Here is a 20,425-nt window from a genome sequence, read left to right as displayed (position 1 = left end):
AAAATGCCTCCTTCGTCACTTCCCTACGCAGGTTCTGTGTATCTCTGAACCCATTCGCATACCAATGCTCTAAAATGACCTGTCTATAACGTGCGGGCACCATCAGTTGTCTAATTAGTGTCCCTCTTTTCCAAAACTTACGGAAAATTAACTCCTTGAGTGATTCGTAGGACACTCCGTCTATACATCCCTCTCTTGTTGGTTCACGGCCAATTCTATCTATCGCGTGCCTCAGAGTTCTGTCCCTCCTCTGTTCATTTGAGAACTCCTCAGAGGTTACACCTACCCACTCCAACATTGGCACTTTATCCTTGCCTCGTGCCTCTCTATTCCCACTTCTCCTACTAGCTTCACTGCTCTCGGGGCTTCCAGTTACCTGTTTCCTTTGTTTAGCATATTTCTCTCGCTGTATTGGGTCATCCACCCTTCTTACCCCTGGCTTATTTCCCAATATCACATCATAGATGGGATCTTCCATACACTTTGCTGTGAGTACGCCTACGAAATAAGGAGTATCTAACCTTATTTTCGCCTCGGGTAACTCCTTCTTGGATCCATCTACAAAGACCACTGTGCCTATTCTCCCCGTGAAATCCTTTTTATTCACCAGACTTCTCCTCACTAACACAGTATCCGCTCCTGAGTCCCTCAGCACCGTTACCCGTTTGCCGTTTACTTTACCTTCCACAACTGGCATATTAACACCTTCCGCCCTATCTAGCACTGCACTCACTACCTCTTCCTTCTCTTCTGACTTCACTGCACACGCAGCACGCTCTACCGGTCTATTCCTACACTCGTTCGCTTTGTGCCCTCTTTTCTGACACAATTGGCAGGTAACGTGGGATTCTTGTTGACTAGTGCTAGTGCGGCAGTTCATAGCCATATGCCCTAGTCGATTACACAAGAAACACCGCTGCTGTGCCCTTTGTTTACTCATTGGGACCTCACTGTTGCTCTCTTCTTCGTTGTGATCGCCTCTGTCGCCTTTTTCTAAGTTCCTTAGACCCTGAGCCTCCACGAACTGGTCCGCTTGCTTTGCCATCTCCTCTACTGTGCTTAGCTTCCTCTCTTTCAAAAATACTGCTAAGCTTTTGCTGCACCTGTTGAGGAATTGCTCAGCAACCATTCTATCGCGGACCCCTTCATATGTCTTTTCTGTCTCGGACAGCTCTATCCAGCGATCAAAATAGTTAGCTAGCCGACACGCAAACTGCTTGCCAGTTTCTGAATCCTCGGGCCTACATGTTCGGAACTTTTCGCGAAAACCCTCGGCTGTTAGCCGGAACCTCTCCAATAAAGTCTTTTTCACAATGTCGTAGTCCTGAGACTCGTGTGCTGGCATGCGACCAAACACACTCAACGCCTCTCCCACGAGACACAAACTCAGAGCGTTTGCCCACTCGCCCTTCTCCCAGCCTTGCCCAATGGCGATCCTTTCAAATCGATGCAAATATGCATCAAGGTCGTCCCTTCTCTCATCGAAGGGTGCCATTAGCTTACGCGGGCAAATTTGTCTAGGCCTGGGAATAGGCGAGTTGGCCGACGCTGACGTGGGAGTACTCGCGTTACTTGGGTCGCTGCGCGGACAAGCGTTCACCTCGGCTAGCTTCAGCTTAAGCTCGAGGATCTCCTTCTCGCGCTCGTGCTGTTCGCGCGCACGTTCCCTTTCGCGCTCGTGCTCTTCACGCGCACGCTCCTTCTCGCGCTCGTACTCCGCTTCGCGTGCCCGTTCTTGCAGCGCGAGCTCCTTGTCATGCTCCTTCTGAGCGACCTCAAAAAACCTCTTCGTCTCCTCCTTATCCATCCCTACGTCTTTGGCCACGGCCGCCAACTTCTCCCAATCCATCCTTGCAACCCCCGACGATACGTAACTGGGCCAAACGCTGGAAAAATCCTGGCACAGGCTCGCCACTTATTGTGTCACGTATCTCGGGAGCGCTTGCAATGTGTGATGGAGTTGGGAGAGTGAACGAGGCGGGTGACCGTGGCGTCACGACAAACACACTTTATAGAACGCAACACTGCAAAGAAGAAGTTAACACCAAAAAAAATTTACATCAAAAAGTAACGTTAGAAAACATGACGCTCTAGCGCGCAATCTCTAACAAATCGCAAAGCCTACAAGCTATGCTTGACTTCGACACACTCTAAAGTCTGGCCACTATGGCGCCTCAGTCTCGCTACGCGAATCGAACGTTCTTACGGTTCGTGTTGCCCGTCGCCTCGATTCGATGCGAAGATCGACGCCCTGCCCAGTTGTCGCCGCTGCTGTCGACGTCTTGGGGTCGTCGTCGTCGATCCGCTGCGTCGCTAGTCTTCCTCGTCGCCGATCCTCCGGCCCTTCGTCGAGAACATCCGTCTCGTCCAGTTAGTCCTAACTCCTGGCCTCCCCTTGGTGCCACCGGGTCGAACTGTCGACGTGGCTCTCCGGTGATTGGTGGTGGGTCGCCGTCATCTTGCCGAGCTGTGGTAGTGCTGCAGGTGCCACGAGAACTGCGTGCTGAGGCTGTCGCAAGCCCAGGACGCCTCGCTCGGTAGACCCCGAGGTCGACGGCCACCCTCCCGGGGCATGCACAACGCTGCCTCCAGAACTCAGCCCTGCCGTTCCCGTCGCGGACGCGACGTTGGCTTCCACCACCTTGCTCCTCGACGACTCCAACGGACAATGCCTGCTCCTTCCTCTGGGGTTCCGCACCTCAGTTCGGGTCGCGTGGCACGCGCCTTTCGCCGGCCAATGGCTTGCGTCGACGTGGCGGGGGGTGCACACCATCGGGTATTTTTCCATTCCCCGCACACCATCGACGCCTTGTGCTGTCCGGCGCGCGCCCCGTGCCCATTTACTCATGACAGCGCTCTTCTTTTTCCTTACTCTGATGCACTTCACGTGCTTTCGGTTTCGACGTCTCACTGATATAACGAAACACCGCACTTCAAGTCCAACAGTTACAGTCCAATACCCATCACAAATGGGCACGGGAGTCACCGCGGCGCACCATACCGCCACCAGTGTTCCAACCGTTGTTTGGTTAACTCCACATGTGTTCTGGCGCTTTTACGCTGGTCTTCTCCTTCGACAAAACTGAGTGCCGTCTCTAGCGATGTTGTCTCGGAGGGTGGGTGGATCTTCGGACACTGGAGGACTATGTGTTCGATTGTTTCCTCTGCTGCATTGCAAAGGATGCATTGCGTCTGCTGCCCGTCAACATAGTGTGCCTTCCAGTGTCGAGTACGTAGCACGCCAGATCGTGCCTCTGCCAACAAACCACTTCCTCGTGAATTGTCGAAAAAAGCTTCCTTGGCAATGTCTCCCTTCCCCATCATGTACACAGTCATAGACGACTTCTTTCCGGCCGTTCTCACCCACTCTTCCCTTTCCTGCTGCCGCACCAGCTGCCTTATACTGACCGCCGACACTGCCACCTTCACATCGCCCTGCGTGGATTCCAGACAGACAGTGGGAAGGTGATATCGATCCTGCAGGCTACGTGTGTGACGTGCCCACTTTGTTGAGCAGCTGGCAAAGATGGTGTGCACCCACACCTGTTGCGCGAGATTGGCACTGGGGAGGCGCATGAAATGCTTCTCGTACGTTGCCTTAGCCACCGCCTCACGAGCTACGAAGGAGGACCACCCGACGTCTCCCTGTATCGCCTCAATAGGTGTCTGTCGGTGCACGCCCAGGGCTACTCGGCCGGCTTCTCTTTGATGTCTTTCCAGAAATTCTCTTGTACCAGATGAGATGCACAGCACCGCATTCCCATACGTCAGCCCCGGTACCGCTACCATCTTCCACAGCCCCCTCATCACTTCGTACCTGTTGAAGGCCCACAACGTCTGCCTACCCAAGATGCCCCGGTATCTTGTTGCCTTCATCCTCAGTGCGTGCTCGTGCTGCTCAAGGTATCTGTGCCCTGTGTTCAAGTGTACTCCGAGGTATATCAACCTGTCCGTGCACTGTAGGGTGCTTCCTTGTAGAGACCATGCTTCCCCGGAGTAGCTCTTCGGCCCCCATACCATGACGCTGCACTTTTGTGGATTGAACCGCAGATAGAGTGTGGCCATCGTGTCCCCACATATGTCCAGCAAAGCCTGGAGCTCGTCCGGTGAGTGTGCCAGCAAAGCGATGTCGTCTGCGTATATCAGCGCTGGGACCCTCGTCGCCACTGCCCACCCCTGCTCCTTGTGCCACAATGAGTACCCGCACCCTGATGCTTCCAGCTTTTGGGATACACCTACAATTTAGAGCATGAAGAGCAGCGGCGACAATGGACACCCTTGCCGAAGTCCACCAAGTCGATAATTGATGTCCATGGCGATGCTGCGTTTGAGCTTCACTTTTGTTCCAAATTGTTCTTTTTTCGTTTTCGAGCCTCGCCAGCGGCCCGAAAGTCGCCGAATTATCCGATTTGCGGTCAAATCTGTCCGAAATAACGAGCGCCCAGTCTCATAGAGTGATGCGTATATTTACAGGGACCAGATGACGTGTCCGAATTAACCGATTTTCTGAATTAACGAGAGTCGAATTAACGAGCTTTTACTGTACATGATTTTTTTGCTGGATGCAATGAAAAGTCGCGCCTCGTGTTATAAATGTGGTCACATTACATTTGAATAAATACGGTAGTTGCAACAAGCCATTTTGTAGGAATGCCTCATGGCAATTTCGATTGCAATCAAGTCCAATCTACATCCATTGCTGCTATGTGGGGACATACAACGACGAAGCTGCTTAATCTCTATCCAGTCGATTGTGATCTGCACATCACAACTGCGACCTTATGCTGTTACGTACTACATTATATATCCTGAGAGCAACCAATTGTGGTTGGATTGTGTAGCAACAAGAATACCTAATCATGATAAAAAAAAGTCCGACTCAATGTTGAGTGAGTCTGTAGTGATTGTAAGTGTCCATATGACACAGTTATTAAACAAATGCATTCATACTTTTTGCAAACGTCATGGCACCAACTTTCAATTTCACATGCTTTCTTGTTATGACCCAAAGGATAATCAGAGCTATACAGCCGCACTGCTGCTGAAATCAATACGAGCCCGATACTTTCTAATCAGTTATGTCGATGCTTCTGAAGTTCAACTCCGCAACTGCTATGTTGATACATCAGTCATTCGATGTTTAGTAGTGCCACGTGTATGCAAATGTAAAGGATAGTCACTTTCAAGAAAAGCACCAGCAGGAACTACAGCACAAAAATTTCTGGATCAAGTTTCATTTTCTGTTGTTACACCCATAACTGGGAACAAACACGTCTCCTCTGTCTGAAACAGCTTCACTTCTCAACCTTCAACTAACATGGTGCCGTAATCAGTATGGAGGTACAAACCGTTGAAGAAGACTCATACCGGTGAAGTAATGCCATTGAACAGACAGAGTTGACAGAAACTGACCAACAAGATCCACTGTTGGGTAGGGCTTAAAGAGCAACCTCTCTATGGCGAACTCGTTGACAATGCTGTCCGCTGTAACTTAAAAGTTCTCTTGATGTAGCTGCTCCCACTCTACAAGATGTGCAGGCTCCAGATATCACTTGGATATCAGACACAGCAGGGATTGGAGACGCATTCAAACAGCTTCCCCAGCCTATACCACATAAGTAGAAGAGTACATCCTAAGAGATTTAGAAAGTTATCCATGGTGTTCTCACACGCGAATACTCGGCCGTATTACATGGGAGTGCCCAAGGAGAGCCACTTGTGCCAGTGGAGCCCTGGACCGAGTGACTGGTCAATTATGTACAGTATAGACCGCTTATAACGTAAGTCGCCGGAGTAGCGAATATCCGCACTATAAGCGGTACCGCACTATAACCAAAACAACCTTTTTCAAAGTCTGCACTTGCGCAAAACGTGTTGAGCATGTAGCCTCGCGTGTCCGATAATCGACATATTCGATTTGGGGCGCTTACAACCACTTAAATCTCCGAATGTTCAAAAATTAACCGCCAAAGACCAGCATTGCCAACGAAATGAACACGGGGAAAAAAAGCAAACAAAACAAAGTGCCATAGCGGAAATTCGCCGACTACCTCGAGGTATGCGCATTACACCGAAACCATGTCGAATCGCGACCGAAATTTCACGTGCTGAGCGGTACCGATCGTTCGATTTCACGGATGCGCACGCGATGTCCAAGACATTGCAATCGAATCCGGAACCACCATTCGAGAGCTGCATGTGCCAACCATGCCCTCGTTTTCATTAACGATATGATTCCCTTCCCTTCAAGTGCAGCCATCGCAAAAAGTTTCGTTGATTCCGCACCAAACCGCAACTTTTATCGCCCGCGACCGCCACCGAAAAGCAACCAACGCTGATTAGGCCTAGCCTGCGGTTCAGCATGTAGTCGCGGGAAGCTTGTCCAAGACAAGAAGATCGGAGGTCGAAAGGATCGCACTCAAGCACTAACCCAAGAACAGCGCGCGTGATACGAAGTTAGTGTTCGCGGCCGGGAGATCAACGGCGACAAAAGCCCGCCAAGGTTTAAATCTGCGCACTGGCAGAAAAGGCGAAAGCCCGCGTCATGAAGCCGCAAAACTTTTCAATTTGCGGACGAGGTAGCAAACGCGATATCTGTAGCAAGTGTGACAACGACGACGCTTTTCCCGACAGGAAACTTGCTTTAAAGCGCGCTTGATGAGGACGCGATCGTACGTTGCACGCGGAACGCACTGCCGGCAAGCGGCCGCGGAGCCTTGCCGCCGCCGGTGCAAAGGTTACTCCGTCGCCTAGGCAACCACCATCCTTCCCCACTCGGCGAGCCCGCACAGCGCTGCCGCGGTCTTTTTCCTCCCTCCGCCCCTCGTTCGTTCACTGTGCGTGCCCTCGCCCTTTGTAACGACCTCGTCGCTCCCTCCCCAGCGGCTTACCTCCTTTGAGAACCGCACTCGCTACCGCGTTTGTCGGAAATATTTTCCCGCAACCGCATTATAAACGGTATTTCATCTTGGGGGACTGCACAATAAGCGGTATGCGTATACATGCGGTTCTATGGGAGGGTAAACGGGAGTCGAAAAAGACCGCATTATAACCGGTCCTGCACTATATGCGGTTACGTTATAAGTGGTCTGCACTGTATAGGGTTGGTCAAAAGTTCGCAGGCCGCAACGCCTGGCCGAGGATAAGCAGCTCGCTGCTGTTGGGGCGCTGTTATCGCAAGCACGCCTTGGCGCACACCGACACAGAGCGTGTGCATGGAGGGGGGGGGGGGGGGGTGCCTCTTTCTCCCTTTCTTGTTCTCGTTCATAAGAAATCGGGGAATAAACATGGTGCGTCCTGTTTCCTCACTGTTCGCTCTTCGAATTGTATACTACTGTGCAGCGCTGCTTATTCCACTAAGATGTCCCAACTAGCCCCAACACAAGCGCTTCTCAATACATTTCAGGCTCCGATCATGTTCATCTGCAGCGAAATGGCTTGCGCAGATGGCTGAGAGAGCCATTGCATTGCCAATGGAAAGTTAAACGCACGATATTGTTCTCTAGGAAGCTGAAAACTGCAGTAACGTATACGGAGTTTAGCTAAATGTGACCGCAAGTATGATGCGTCAGTTTTCCGGAAGACTGCTGCCTCGCTACACACTGCACAATAGTAAAAAATCGGAGCGGACAGTGAGGGAACATGACGCACCAAGTTTATACAGTCAACGTCCGATTTTTCAGACTCCCTAGGGGCCGCAAAATCGTCCGAAAAATCGGGCAGTCCGAAAAAAACGAATTCATGCTTTTTTATTCCGCTCAAGCAGGGAAATCGCCACAGCCACGTACAAAATAGCTTTAATGCCTCCCAGTACACTTATCAGGCATTTTGGTGTGCGCCCAGGCTCTCGCAAGTACATTCGGTACCTGCCGCGAACCCCGCTAAACTACGTACCAACTGCCACTTGCAAATTTGCGTCTCGTGACGCTTGTGTTCGGGGTCTCTCGGTTGTACAGTCGAACACAGATATATCGAACCCACATATATCGAATTTAAGGCTATATCGAACTCGTAAATTATCCCCTTGAAAATCCTTTGTAAAAGTATAGGAATTCGCACGTTTGTATAGAACGGTATTTTTACCCGCCATCGGATATATCGAACGCCACACGAGCTGGGAGGTGCGCTTCGGCACTCGCTGCACCCCGCGACCTTTGCGGTGCTGCGCCTCCGCCGACACCCGAAATGCTAGAAAAACGTGAGAGAGAGGGGGCTTGGACTGTACTCCTTTGGGTGCGTTCTCCAACTTGCGGAACGGCTTTTTTCTTTTTATTTTGTCCTCTCTCTCTCGTTCTTATGCTTTCTCCGTGTTACCGTCAGCTCGGAGAGCAGGAATGAAAGAGCCGGCGGCCTCCTCCTTTCGCCGTTTCTTGCTTTCTTTTTGTTGCTGTTTTGTAAGTTTTGATCAGCCAACCACAGCCCACGCCTTTTGTAATTGCTCAGCCAACCACAGCTTGCGCCTTTCGTACATCGCTGGTGCCCTCGCATGTAGCCGGGTACCGGGTAGCCTGATAGCCATCGCCGCCATCGCGACTGATCGCGAACGCTTTGTTGGCGGAGTCCACTTCCGTGAGTTTTCGCATACCATTGCGTTCCTCTTTTGCGTGCGTGCTGTGCAAAGGCACTGTGAACTGCTTGAATTTAAGACTTCAGCGCAAGAACCTTGACTTTGCGACGAAGTTGAAAGCCATACAGCGTGTTGAGGGGGCGAAAAAAGTTCGACGATGGCGGACGACATCGGAATACTGCGGAGCACTATGAGCACCTTGTTGAAGAACAAGGCGGATATCAAGGCAAAGGCGGCGGAGCAGCGAACGTCGAGAGCCTGCCGTGTGCGCGCTCCTGCCCACGGGAAAGTAGAAAAGGCACTCTATGCCTGGTTCAGAAGTGCGCGCAAAGAACATTTCTGTGGAGGGCCCAATGCTGATGGCTATGGCCAGAGCATTGCAGGACTCTGCTAAGGCCAAATGGTTTGCCGCTGCACTCGGTGAAGACGATTTCGCCGGCAACACCGGGTGGCTTCACCGATTTAAGCAACGCTACAACATCGTCAGCAAACAACGAGCGCATAGACGATGCGTTTCGTGAGTTGGCGTCCCTCTTCCCGGCTGCCATTCCACCCGAAGTGTCTGCGGACGATTTCGTGGAAGCGCACTGCAATGTTCAGGCTGTTACGAGCCTCGCTGACGAGGACATTGTAGCTGCGGTCGCAGGGACCCAGGATGCCCAGGCTGACAGCTTAAGTGATGAGGAAGATTGTCCAGACGAGGCGGCTGCTACACGCGCGTACTCCGCCGCTGAAATGGCGGCAGCGTTCGGTTTGATTCGCCGTTGTTGCGGTGACATGGAGGGAACCGGGCTATCGCACCTGGTCAGCCTCGATAAGATCGAGGCCAGAGTCTTCAACGTCATTTCAAAGACAAAGAAGCAGGCCAAGATAAGCATTTTTTTTTCACCCAAATAAAATGTTCTGTTGCATCGTGTGTGCGGAATTAGTTGTCAATTCTTGAATGCGCCGATTGTAGGTGATCGGTGACCACTGGTAAGGTCTCGGGGCCTGTATTTTTTTATGTCGAATTTTTCATATATCGAACTAATTCGTGATCCCCTTCGAGTTCGATATATCCGTGTTCGACTGTATAGGTAAAGAGTAGGCATGCTTACGGTTTGACAGCTTCGGCACTTGAGGACTCCTGTTCCGAGAGCTTGGGGTAACGCTTGGCGTAGAACTCGTCGACCGTCATGCTGGGGATGCTCGGGTAGCCGGCACCATACACCTGCTTCTGGAGCTCATTGCGAGTGATGATGATGGGCCGCAGAGGCTGCAAGCAGAGATTGCCTCACAATCACACAATGCCAGAGGGCAAAAGTCCTTAAGTAATAATTGTTGAGGTTTTACGTCCAAAAACTACGATATGATTAACGAGAGACGTCGTAGTGGAGGGTTCCGGGAAATTTTCCGGAAATGTTATTAGTAGTAAATGTGAATCACATTTACATTACATTTACTACTAATAACATCCCCTATACTTTCGTTGGCATTATCGTCTGTTAGTGCTCATTAATATTGTGAATAAGAAAGAAAAATGAGCCCTTAAAATTTCCACCCTTTCCTTCATTCATAGCGAGGGTCTCGTTCTGGCAGACTTGATGCCTTCAGGTGGTATGCGAGGGATTATTGGTCAGCTGCCAGCTCGTAATAAGTTCACGTGCTACGTGACGCCAACAGGCAGAAAAAGAGTGTTCCACACTCGCCGTCATGGCTGCTGGCAGCGCTGACTGACGCTCCCACGTTTAAATGCAAATACTACATATACCCCATAAAGTGGACGGGGGGATGGCCACCACGGTAGCTCAGTTGGTAGAGCATTGGACGCGTTATGCGAAGGTCGCTGATTCGGTCCCTGTCCGTGGCAAGTCCTCTTTTCATCCACTTTTCTTTCTTGAAATTTACATTACATTTACTACTAATAACATCCCCTATACTTTCCTTGGCATTATTGTCTGTTAGTGCTCATTAATATGATGGAAATAGAAGCACAACTGTATACAGTAGAATCTTGTGGATATGATTATGCATAGTGTTTTTCGGCCTAATACATTTTTCTTTTTATTCACGGCCAATGTCCCTTGGAAGTAATGCACTTTCATGTGTTTATTACCCTCACATCTTTGCCCAAAAATTGGATAATATGACTTTGAAAGTGGATCTTGACCGATATATCTAGCAAAATACGTTTATTCTTCGGTATACCAGCGCAAATCGCGTTCCAACAAGCCACGATCTGCATACCGCAGAGCCACTGAGGCCGCAGCAGTGTCGGTTTTGCAGCAAAAAGATTGCTGCCAGGCGCAGCCGCTGTGCAATGACGACGAGGACAATGCGCCAAGCGATGCACCACACCATCTAGCGAAACGTAATTGTAACCGAGACAACCGGTGTTCAAAAGCAAACAATGCACTCGAACACTTGGAGGCACTTCGTAGATTCGACACGAACGCAGAGCTGAATGAGCAAACTGCAGCTTCTTTTTTCACTTTTCAGCAGAATCTACTCCTAGACGTTGAAAAGAAGAAAGTGCAGCGCAAATTGACCAGCTACTTCAATGTTGCTCAATAAAAGTGAGTTTCTGACAAAGTATGCACATTTTCCTCTTGTTTAGTACGATTTTTGCATAATATGCTTTATTTTCTGGTTCCCGTGAAAAACGTATCAAGGAAATTCCATAGCACATCTTCATCAAAACAATTGCAATTCTCTTCAGCCACACTGAGTCAGCTGCACAACAGTGCAAAAGGGTAGAAGCATCTAGGATGCATGGATACCCTGGAGACCTGGCAGGTAACCATGTTGTGCATAAATATGAAATGAAGTAAAACAAAATATTGTCACACCTTCTTGGGCTGCTGCTGTGTCGATGCCTCGTGTGTTGGCTTTCCCTGTGCTTTCATTTTGGCCATATACTGGAGGATGGGCTTCTCCTCTGAGCACGAAAAAAAAAAAGAATAAACAATTAAAGCAATGTGAATTCAAAACTCAAGACTATTCAACTTGCAGTAATCAATGAAAAGGAAAAAAGAATGCCTTTGAAAGGTTGTGACTTCACGTGCCATTCATCCCTTGTTGGCTCAGTAGCTTTTCCCAAAGAAACCAGTGACATTCAGAGTGACCCAAGCCACAATCTCACAGTGGAGGTATGAAGAAGATAGTCTCGAAGCAAAAATGGCTTGCTTTAATGGGGCATACAGAGAGCGATTAAAAGGGCACTGAAATAGGGATTACGGAGAAAAGATTTGCCTTTGTGTCCAAAGTACAGTGGAACTTCTTCAATTCATACTCCAAAAGGGACTGGAAAATATTTTGAACAACATAAAGTCCGAAGAAGTCCTTTAGATATTATGCTCAATGGCATACAGGCACGTACAACTGCCCAGTCACAGAACAGAATTTTTCGATTCAGTGATATGCTGATTATCACCACTGCAACGTGAATGGAATAGCGCACACTTAAAGGAGTCCTGACACAAAAATTTTCGCCCCGCGTTTTTTTGCTGCAATGTGTTGCTGGGGGCCTGTTAGTCATAACACAGCACATCGTTTGCTGCAGCGCGCGACAGATAATTATTTACAAGCTCCTCATTACCGACACAGCATCAGTTTCGGTTTGACAGAACTCCAAAAACGGCAAGCCGCCGGGTGCAACTATCACCACCTAGCGAGTGAAACGCTCGGTCACGTGAGCACACAGAACAGTGACGCATTTCCGCGCGGCCTGTCGTCGTCGGGCTCATCGTTGTCTGATGGCGACGATTTTCTTGCGGCGGGGATCGAAGGAATTTTCGACGTGGCGAATCACTTCAGGTTTGACCTGCTGGCGACGAGCGATTCGTCGGGAAGCGCGTCAAAACAGAAATGGCGGCTACGACGTCATCATAACTTGTACCGGCTGCAACGGTTACGTAGGGGAAGTAGGGGGGTCACCTCGGGTCACCTCCGAGGGTGTCAATGCACTAGGTGCGGCCTATAATGCTGGATCGCGCTCGCGAACTTCAAAATTCATATAAAATGCTTTCCAAGCTTTATTCGCTGTCAATATTTTGCAGATGGTACACGCACGTACACGGGAATCGATCCAGCAGGCTATCTCAGTCGCGAAATTTTGTGTCAGTACCCCTTTAAAGAGGGATGGAGCAAGCAAGACGACACCACTGCAATGTTGCGAGAGCAGAGTAACCAGGAAAGCAGATAATGCCAGGCAGTCGGGTGACTGCGGGGTCTCAGAAAGGAATATTTTCATTAAGTGCCATTTAACAGATGCTGCTGGGTGGTGGAAAAAGGAACTGCGAGTAAAGATAATTACCAACAGTCCTTCCAAGCGGTGAAATGCCTAAGGGAAGGATTAGTTATTGTTTACTTGGCGCCGCCTGAACGTATTTGCCTGCCAAGAATTTTCAAGGGGCATCCTTGCTCTGTGCAGACAAGAGTGAAGGTTAGAATGACAGAAAGTTGAGCTGGTTGGTAAATATTCAGCGTTTGGGTCGTCTCATTCTGTTGCACTGTGGCTATGTTTGCACACCCACCCTCTTTCAAGAGTGCAGGTTGCTTATTGCTTATATATTGCTGTGTTGCTTATAGTGAATTAGTATCTGCGTACCATGAATTGCATCTCAGTGGTGTAGCTGAAGTGTTGGTTGATGTGTTGTCGCCCAGCCGCTGCTGCTGTGGTACACGAGCTTACTGATATACAATCCGATAGAAGTCAGCCGCGATAACCACTGTGTGTGTTTTTGTGTGGTGCATATCCACGTGCGCAATGTCTTCAGACAACAGCAGAGGAAACAACTCATTCCCCTCAACCCTGATAGAAAAGGCTAGGCCACAATCTTTGGGGCTCGAGATGATTTGGTGAACAAGATTGGACTGTCACCAAGACCTGCAGCTCCCCAGTCTGAGGAACTAGGGACATGAGAGTCTAGTCCAGAAGCTGATACGCCTGTCACACTGGAAGTGTTAATGTCATTCGGTGTAACGAATGCCATTCGATCCGTGGTGGTGCTACACGGGAAAAACTAATGTCATTCGTTCATGATATCAAAGTTGATAATTCTGAACAAAACGGCCGGTAATGTTGAAGACGGTAAATGTAGAGTGGTGGAAAAGTGAAGTTATTTATTTTAAAAGACATCAGGGAAGTCGCTTCGCTCAATAAACACGCATAAAAATTTTATGTCGCAGACTATCCGGCCACCATAAGCCAAGACGACGCTTAGGCAGTAGCCACAGCCGAACACAAGCAACATGGCCGACATGGCAGTGCCGCTGAATAACGACGCTCCAGCAAGTAAAGAGTTTAGTTGCTTTGTACTTGGTGTTCTAAGGAATGCTCATAAGCCAGAAGAAGAAACTTGATCGTGAGATACATGAAAAATGAAGACACAGCCTGCTGAGTCTGCACATGAAACAAGGCGGTGTGCGTTCGCTTAAGACGTGTGGTGTGACGAACAAAAGAAAAAAGAAAGAATGTGTCGCGTCTATTGAAGTTTTCTGGAACGCGAAGTGACAGGTGCACCCATGGCAGTTTGCAGTGCAACAGCCCACACACAAAGACCCAGAGCGTTCCACGTTTGTTCGCTTTCAAAACGCGGTGTCACACGCGTGCATCTGGGAAAGCAGTTTTCAACGGAACTGCGCACAACGGTCTTCCCAAAGCCTTATGAGAGCAAACGCCCCCACCTGTGTGCAGTACGCTCGTGAAGCGGATGCCACCGCTGCAGATGCACGTGCACACAGGCATCTGTCTGTTTACATTATGGCCGACAGCGCTGGCGGCCAGATGCACTGAGGTGGACAGTAAAAACATTTTGCGACAGCCTTCCGTACACCTGTTCTCATTAATATGACAAATGCCTTAAGAGAAGCAACATTAATAGTGTGTTTGCATAAATGCGTGTCAAATTGAGAACGCTGAACGCCCCATTTTAAAATAGTCTCTGGGGTAGAGAGTATACATTTCGTTCGCCTGCGACGACGTATAGTGTTTTTCACTCATTTGATTTCTTATGTCATTCGAATCTAATGACATTAAATATCGCTGTGTAGCAGCTGCATAATGTCATTAGATGCGAATGTCATTCCATTCGAATGACATTAAAACGTCCAGTGTGACAGGGGTATAAATCTAAAATTTGATCCAGAAACAGTCGATAAGTAAGGGCGATCCAGAATTGCCTGTGCCACTTTACTTCATCTGAACTCCAACTAAGTTGAACCCCCTCATAACGAACTCGAAAGTGTCGCGAAAAGTGGTTGCTATATCAGTAGATCGTTGTATATGGACTCGCCTTTAAAAATGCGCGCTTAGCGGCCAAGCCTTTTTTTTTTTTCTGTGCACTTTTATTGAAGTGCACCCAACCCCTCCGGTGACAAGCTAAGCCTATTCGCGTCGTGAAGCGACGCCCGCTATGTGCTCACGAGTGAATTACCTGCCTTTGCTGTGAACTGACATGGTTTCACCAAAGCGTGGTACTGCCACGTGGAGCCGATCATCCCTTGCTAGTTGCGTGCAGCGCATCCCCTACTCGGCTCGCGGAGTCACTAGGCAGTTTTCGAATAGCGTACGCTAAGTTAGCGTTAGCGTTTGCGGCCCACTATTTCCGTCACTTACAGGAGCCTGCAAGCGGTTAGCGTACGATGCATGCGCAGTTGCGCGAAAAGCCAACGCAAAGCTTGTAAACTCGCCCTTACTGCGCAACCAGCAGGAAAGAAGAAGGGAGACAGGAAAGAGCGTACACAAAAGCTTTGCGTACGCTATTCAAAAACTGCCTACTGCCGGGCCGCTTGCTGTATGCTGTATGCCGTATGCGTGCGTTTGTACATTCATCGTGCCTGCTTCACTCCGGACCGTGCACGGGTACGGCGAGTAGCCTGTTCGTTCAACACGGCGAAAACAAGCATTTTGCAAGCAACGCGCACTCTACGTCTCCGCGATGCTCTCGCGGCTCTGCACGACGATGCGCGGCGCACTTGAGTTCTCACCTAGTCAGTACATCGACGTTTCTCGGTGGCTGCGCCGATCAACAACAGCGAGCTACTTTCGTTTCTACAAAGCGAGGCGCACTTTAAAGCGGTCTCGCACGACGCGGTGGCGGCGAACTTGCGAACAGCAGCATGGCGCGCTCGTACCGACGTCAATCCGTACCGTGTATGGCGTACGCCACACGCGCAGCCGAGCAGATATCTACAGATGACTGTGATGTAAGGTTGTCGGCTATAAGTCATAACTGCACGTTCATCGACGGCCGCCACCTCGCCTTCGCTCTTTTCTGGTGCTTAGCCATGAAGGCATCGCCGCAATCGCGCGGAAATCGTTATCACTGATCGACCGGTCTCTGCCGTTACCGAAAAGACGGACGACCTTTTGCGGCACGTTGTGGCGTCAACGAGTTTAGGAATGCAATGAACCTTTATGCGATGAAAGTTATCGTGGTTATCACTTGCATTTATGCCTTCTTGCGTTCCAAGGCATTGTTTAGTCTATCGTAGGCGGTCGTAGCTGCAGAGAACGGCGTTAGGAAAGGTTACCGTGCGAAAGGTGACCCTCATGCTGCCTCCTTTTTTTTTAGGGGCGAAGCTCCTTATGGTCTAGGGCAATCCCTCGTCCCTCCGGCGTACCCAGTAGCGTCTCCCTTACCATACAATAGATGGCGCTGTCCCATACACCGTCGCCACCACCACCGTGGCATACGTGTAAGGGAAACCAACGTGGGTCTTTTCAATGTACATGGCGCAAGAAAGCCGAGCAAGTGGGAAGAGCTATATGCGATGCTAGACCGTGAAAGAATGGAACTTTATGCGCTAACAGACGCATCTTTGTGAGCTGAAGGAACCCCCAGTACATCCAAACTGGGAATGGTCAGGCTCCAACCGTGAAGGGAATGCACACAAAGGTGGGGGAATAGGTATCCTGTGGCGGTCAGGTGCGATGTGGGAAAGATTGACCTGCCCATGCACGGAACACATGTGGCTCCGTGGTAACATCCTAGGGATTCCCGTGATAGTAGGTGTGGTTTACCTCGCAGTGAGCAATGGACAGCATGATGGAAATGCTCGAATTATGAAATGTGTGTCAACGGATATACAACGATGGGCAGCTGACAGAGAAGTTCTACTCATGGGCGACTTCAATGGCCATCTGCAGGCACTGGACGGGTTCCAGGATTTTAACGGAGACCTGGTGGAACTGACAGCACGTGAACTATACTTGGAAATAGCCAACCTTCGCTCTGACTGCGAGGGTGAATTCACATGGTGTGCTAATAACAGTCATTCATGCATTGACTATGTACTTACAGTAGACTCTTGATAATTCAAACTCCGATAATTCAAACTTTCAGTTAATTCAAACAAATCTTAAATTTTTGGTTGGCCAACTATGTTTTCAATGTATTTTAAAGCTGCTTAATTCAAACTGCCTCACTGCACAAATTCGGTTAATTCAAACTTTTTGCTTGTCCATATCTGGAAATATCTGCTGCCTTGGTTGCTTCTAGCTGAACATTCACATTTTTCTGTTACTAACAGGCACAAATAAAGCTGATTTCCTACCTTCAAAATGGCCAAACTAGCCGAACCTTGCGCACCAATAATCGCGTGCTGACCGAGAAAAGAAAAGACTGTACGGTCTGGCCTTGATCTATCGTGTGCCAAACGTTTCTTAACGTCACTTTCTCCGCAGTATGCCATGCGAGCAAGCGTCCTAAGAATTAGAAGGGGCTAGCAACAGTCCTGGGATGCAACACATTTTTTCCCTTAATTACACACCCGTGCGTGCCTTGTATAATTACGAGTACGAGTATTCTCGCTGATGTCTAAAAATTTTACTTTCAATCGTGCAAAGCTGTCTATGACGTTGCTGCGGCACTGAGAAACAATAAACATCGCAGTGTTAGTTGGTGTGTTGCCCTGAGTCATATTTATGAGAACTTCTGATAATTCAAATGAAATCCTGAGGTCCCCTCAAGTTTGAATTATTGAGAGTCTACTGTATATCGCCAAAGCTGTCCGCCATGTTACATCAATCACAATAGACGAGGATGGGAAGTTCAGTGTGGGAAGTGATCATAACCGAATTAAATTGACCTTCTCGACTTCCACATGGCGCCAAAAACGGACAGACTGTCGTGAGCCGGCCGCACGCTACCTACCGGAAGAGACATATGAAGACATCGCTCATGAGTTTGAAGGCAGGCTCATGAATTTGGTGTCGCCTTCTTATGACCAGTATGTAGAAGCCCTGCGACAGATAATGGAAGCACATGAAGTATGCGTTAACTCCCGTGGGGGGGTGCGTCGGAAGCCATGGTGGGACAAGGAGGTCCAGGTGGCACTAAGTGCTCGACGGGAGGCGTATCGCCTACACAGAAAAGCGGTAAGGACACTCCCGCCACACGAACGTGCAGAGCTGTGGCAGAGGTACCTGCACTGCAAAAGAGCTATGCAAGCAATAGTGCAACGCAAGATTGCCGAGCACAACGGCAAGCAGCTGAAAGCTTTAACTGAAGACAGGCGAAACAACTCCCGGCGGTTTTGGACATATGTGTCATCGCTTGACAGGAGGGCAGCCATGCCGCGGATTCGGAAAGAGGAGACGGATTTGGCCGTATGTGATCTTTCGGAACATCTTACAGAACATATGCATCGCCTGTACCAACCCGCACAGTCAGCATGCGTGTCCGCAGAGGAGAATGAAGCAAAAATCTCCTGCCCGAAAGATGACATCATGAAATGGAAAGTGACACGAAGAGCGGTGGACAGGGCAATCGTATGCATTTATGCACACACGGCCAAAGGACTCGATGGCATACCCGCCGGTGTTGTAAAACACCTGGGGGATGCTGCCCGATATCACCTTGCCGACATCTTCTCTGGCATTGTAGCGGGTGACACAGTCCCTACAGCCTGGCAAACAGGGAGGGTGTGCCTGGTGAGAAAGAAAGGTGGAGATGCTGGGCTTCTACGAGACTACAGGCCTTTGACTGTAACGAGCGTCATATACCGTCTTTGCACAGGTATTCCGCACTGCCATTCTGCCACTGAAGAAAAGGCTCGAAAGTGAGTGACCTCGGTCGCAGCGTCCGAGATCTGCGTGCGGTGCTCGCCAATCAGGGATATCTTAGTCGCAAGTAAACTGGAGCGGGGCACGCGTGAGTGCGCGCCCCTCTCATGCTTTAGAAGGCCTGTTTTAACTTTTTTTTTCGCTTCGTATCGCCATATTTTTACCGCGACCGTGTCTGAAGTGTTCGTTGTAAAAGTAGGAGGCTTTGAAGAATGTTCGCTATATGTGGACGCAGCTTCAATGCTTAGCATTGGAAAATCGTAAGTGCACCCAAATATGGTCATTATAACCGACAGATCGTTATAGTATGTGGGATCGTTATAAGTGGGTTCGACTGTAGCTAGTTGACAGAAAAGGTGACAAACCAAAGCCTGCAACCAAGCTTGCGGTTCTTCCTTTCAACTTGGGCTAACCTGCTTCAGGAACGCCATCAGATCTAGACACCCAAGAAGACCAGCCCAGAAAATGCATCTACCTCAAGAAAACTCAGCAGAGTATGGACATGCTGCTGCCAAGTTATCCATATGCCAATTTTTGTGTCCCGTTGAACGTTGCTTTAGTTGGCCACTATTAACGGCATTCTTGCCCACGGTTAGCCAGGTGCAATCTGCGTGCTGTCCTAATTTTGTATCTATTGTTAACTGCTCTTAACATTTATTTTGATATCATCACTGATTGACACTAAGTGCATGTCATAGTTTTCTTGTCTTTGTTGACATCTTTGTATCATTCTGTGCATCACTGTCAGTGGATTAATAACCTGTTGTTTCCTACTCTCGACCCTGACCCTTTCACTGTGTCCACTTGAGTATGAAATGACAGACCGGCTTGTAATGCTTCATCAACTTCATGCAAATGATGAATGGGTGACAGATGCTGACACTGACCAACAGCTTTGAGTCAACAGGGACAACGTACAGGTTTGAGTAAACGAAGCGGAAAATATTAAATTTGCCAGAAAATAACCTTTTATTTAAAGGGACACTAAAGGCAAATACTAACAATTTATGTCAGAGTGAAAGCTCAATGTATACAACGTCTAAAACGGCAATATTATCAACAGCAGTTCCCTACTTAAAGAGAAATTAAGCTTAATGTATCACACGATGAGCACCACGAGCGGCACATTTTGGAAATGATCCCGATGACGTGACAGAGTTCGACTACAATTAATCACTCGTAATCAAACAGGCTACAATAAAAAATGAACCTTCCGTGCATCAAGAGACGTAATAAATACTGCTTGTTCGTTTCTGTTTGATTCATAGAAAAAAGAACCTCTTTGGCGTTGCCATGGGGAACTGCCCTTCGCCCGGCACCCTTCTTCGCTCACGCGGTCACGTCTCAGTGGTAGTTTCGGTATCATGTACTGCCGCGTGTGTTTTGCGTGCTCGTGAAAGTCGCTCTGACAGAAAGTTTGACAAAATGCCGCATGCATGTGATGTTGCCGGATGCCCGAATGGCACACGCTGCCAGTGCACGCTGCCGCGCAGTAAAGGCGGGCAACGTTGGGCACTACAGCAGTGACGTGAGAAACACCGCTTTCAGGCGGGTGATTTGAAGTGCGCTAACGCGATGCGAACCACTAAAACGTGATTTTATTTCAAAATAACTAAGCACTTCCTTGGCATAAAAGTAGCACTACGAGGTTTCTGGACCGCTATTTCAACAATCAACGTTGACTTAATATGTGCCTTTAGTGTCCCTTTAAAAAGTGGCCAAAAAGACTGGTAAAGGTGACACTACCATGGCTGTTGTTACACTGTGACCTCCAAATGCACCAGATCTCCATCCTGTGCAAAAGCAGTCAC

The 20,425-nt window shown here is 49.0% G+C and overlaps 1 protein-coding gene across 1 annotated transcript in view; it reads right to left on the bottom strand.

The window, feature by feature from the left end:
• The window catches only part of LOC119394433 (immunoglobulin-binding protein 1b), a 71,381-nt gene that overhangs the window by 21,874 nt on the left and 29,082 nt on the right, over positions 1-20,425 (bottom strand). Inside the window, exons 7-8 of the mRNA XM_037661739.2 lie at positions 11,395-11,483; positions 9,664-9,821 (exon numbers count right to left, since the gene is read on the bottom strand). Coding sequence (XP_037517667.1) covers positions 9,664-9,821; positions 11,395-11,483 — 247 coding nt within the window. The remainder of the gene's footprint in view (positions 1-9,663; positions 9,822-11,394; positions 11,484-20,425) is intronic.

Source organism: Rhipicephalus sanguineus, chromosome 5, assembly GCF_013339695.2.
Source record: "Rhipicephalus sanguineus isolate Rsan-2018 chromosome 5, BIME_Rsan_1.4, whole genome shotgun sequence".
In the NCBI taxonomy this organism is placed as follows: Eukaryota; Metazoa; Arthropoda; class Arachnida; order Ixodida; family Ixodidae; genus Rhipicephalus; species Rhipicephalus sanguineus.
The sequence above is the reverse complement of the archived record's forward strand: the minus strand, read 5'-3'. Positions and strand labels throughout refer to the sequence as shown.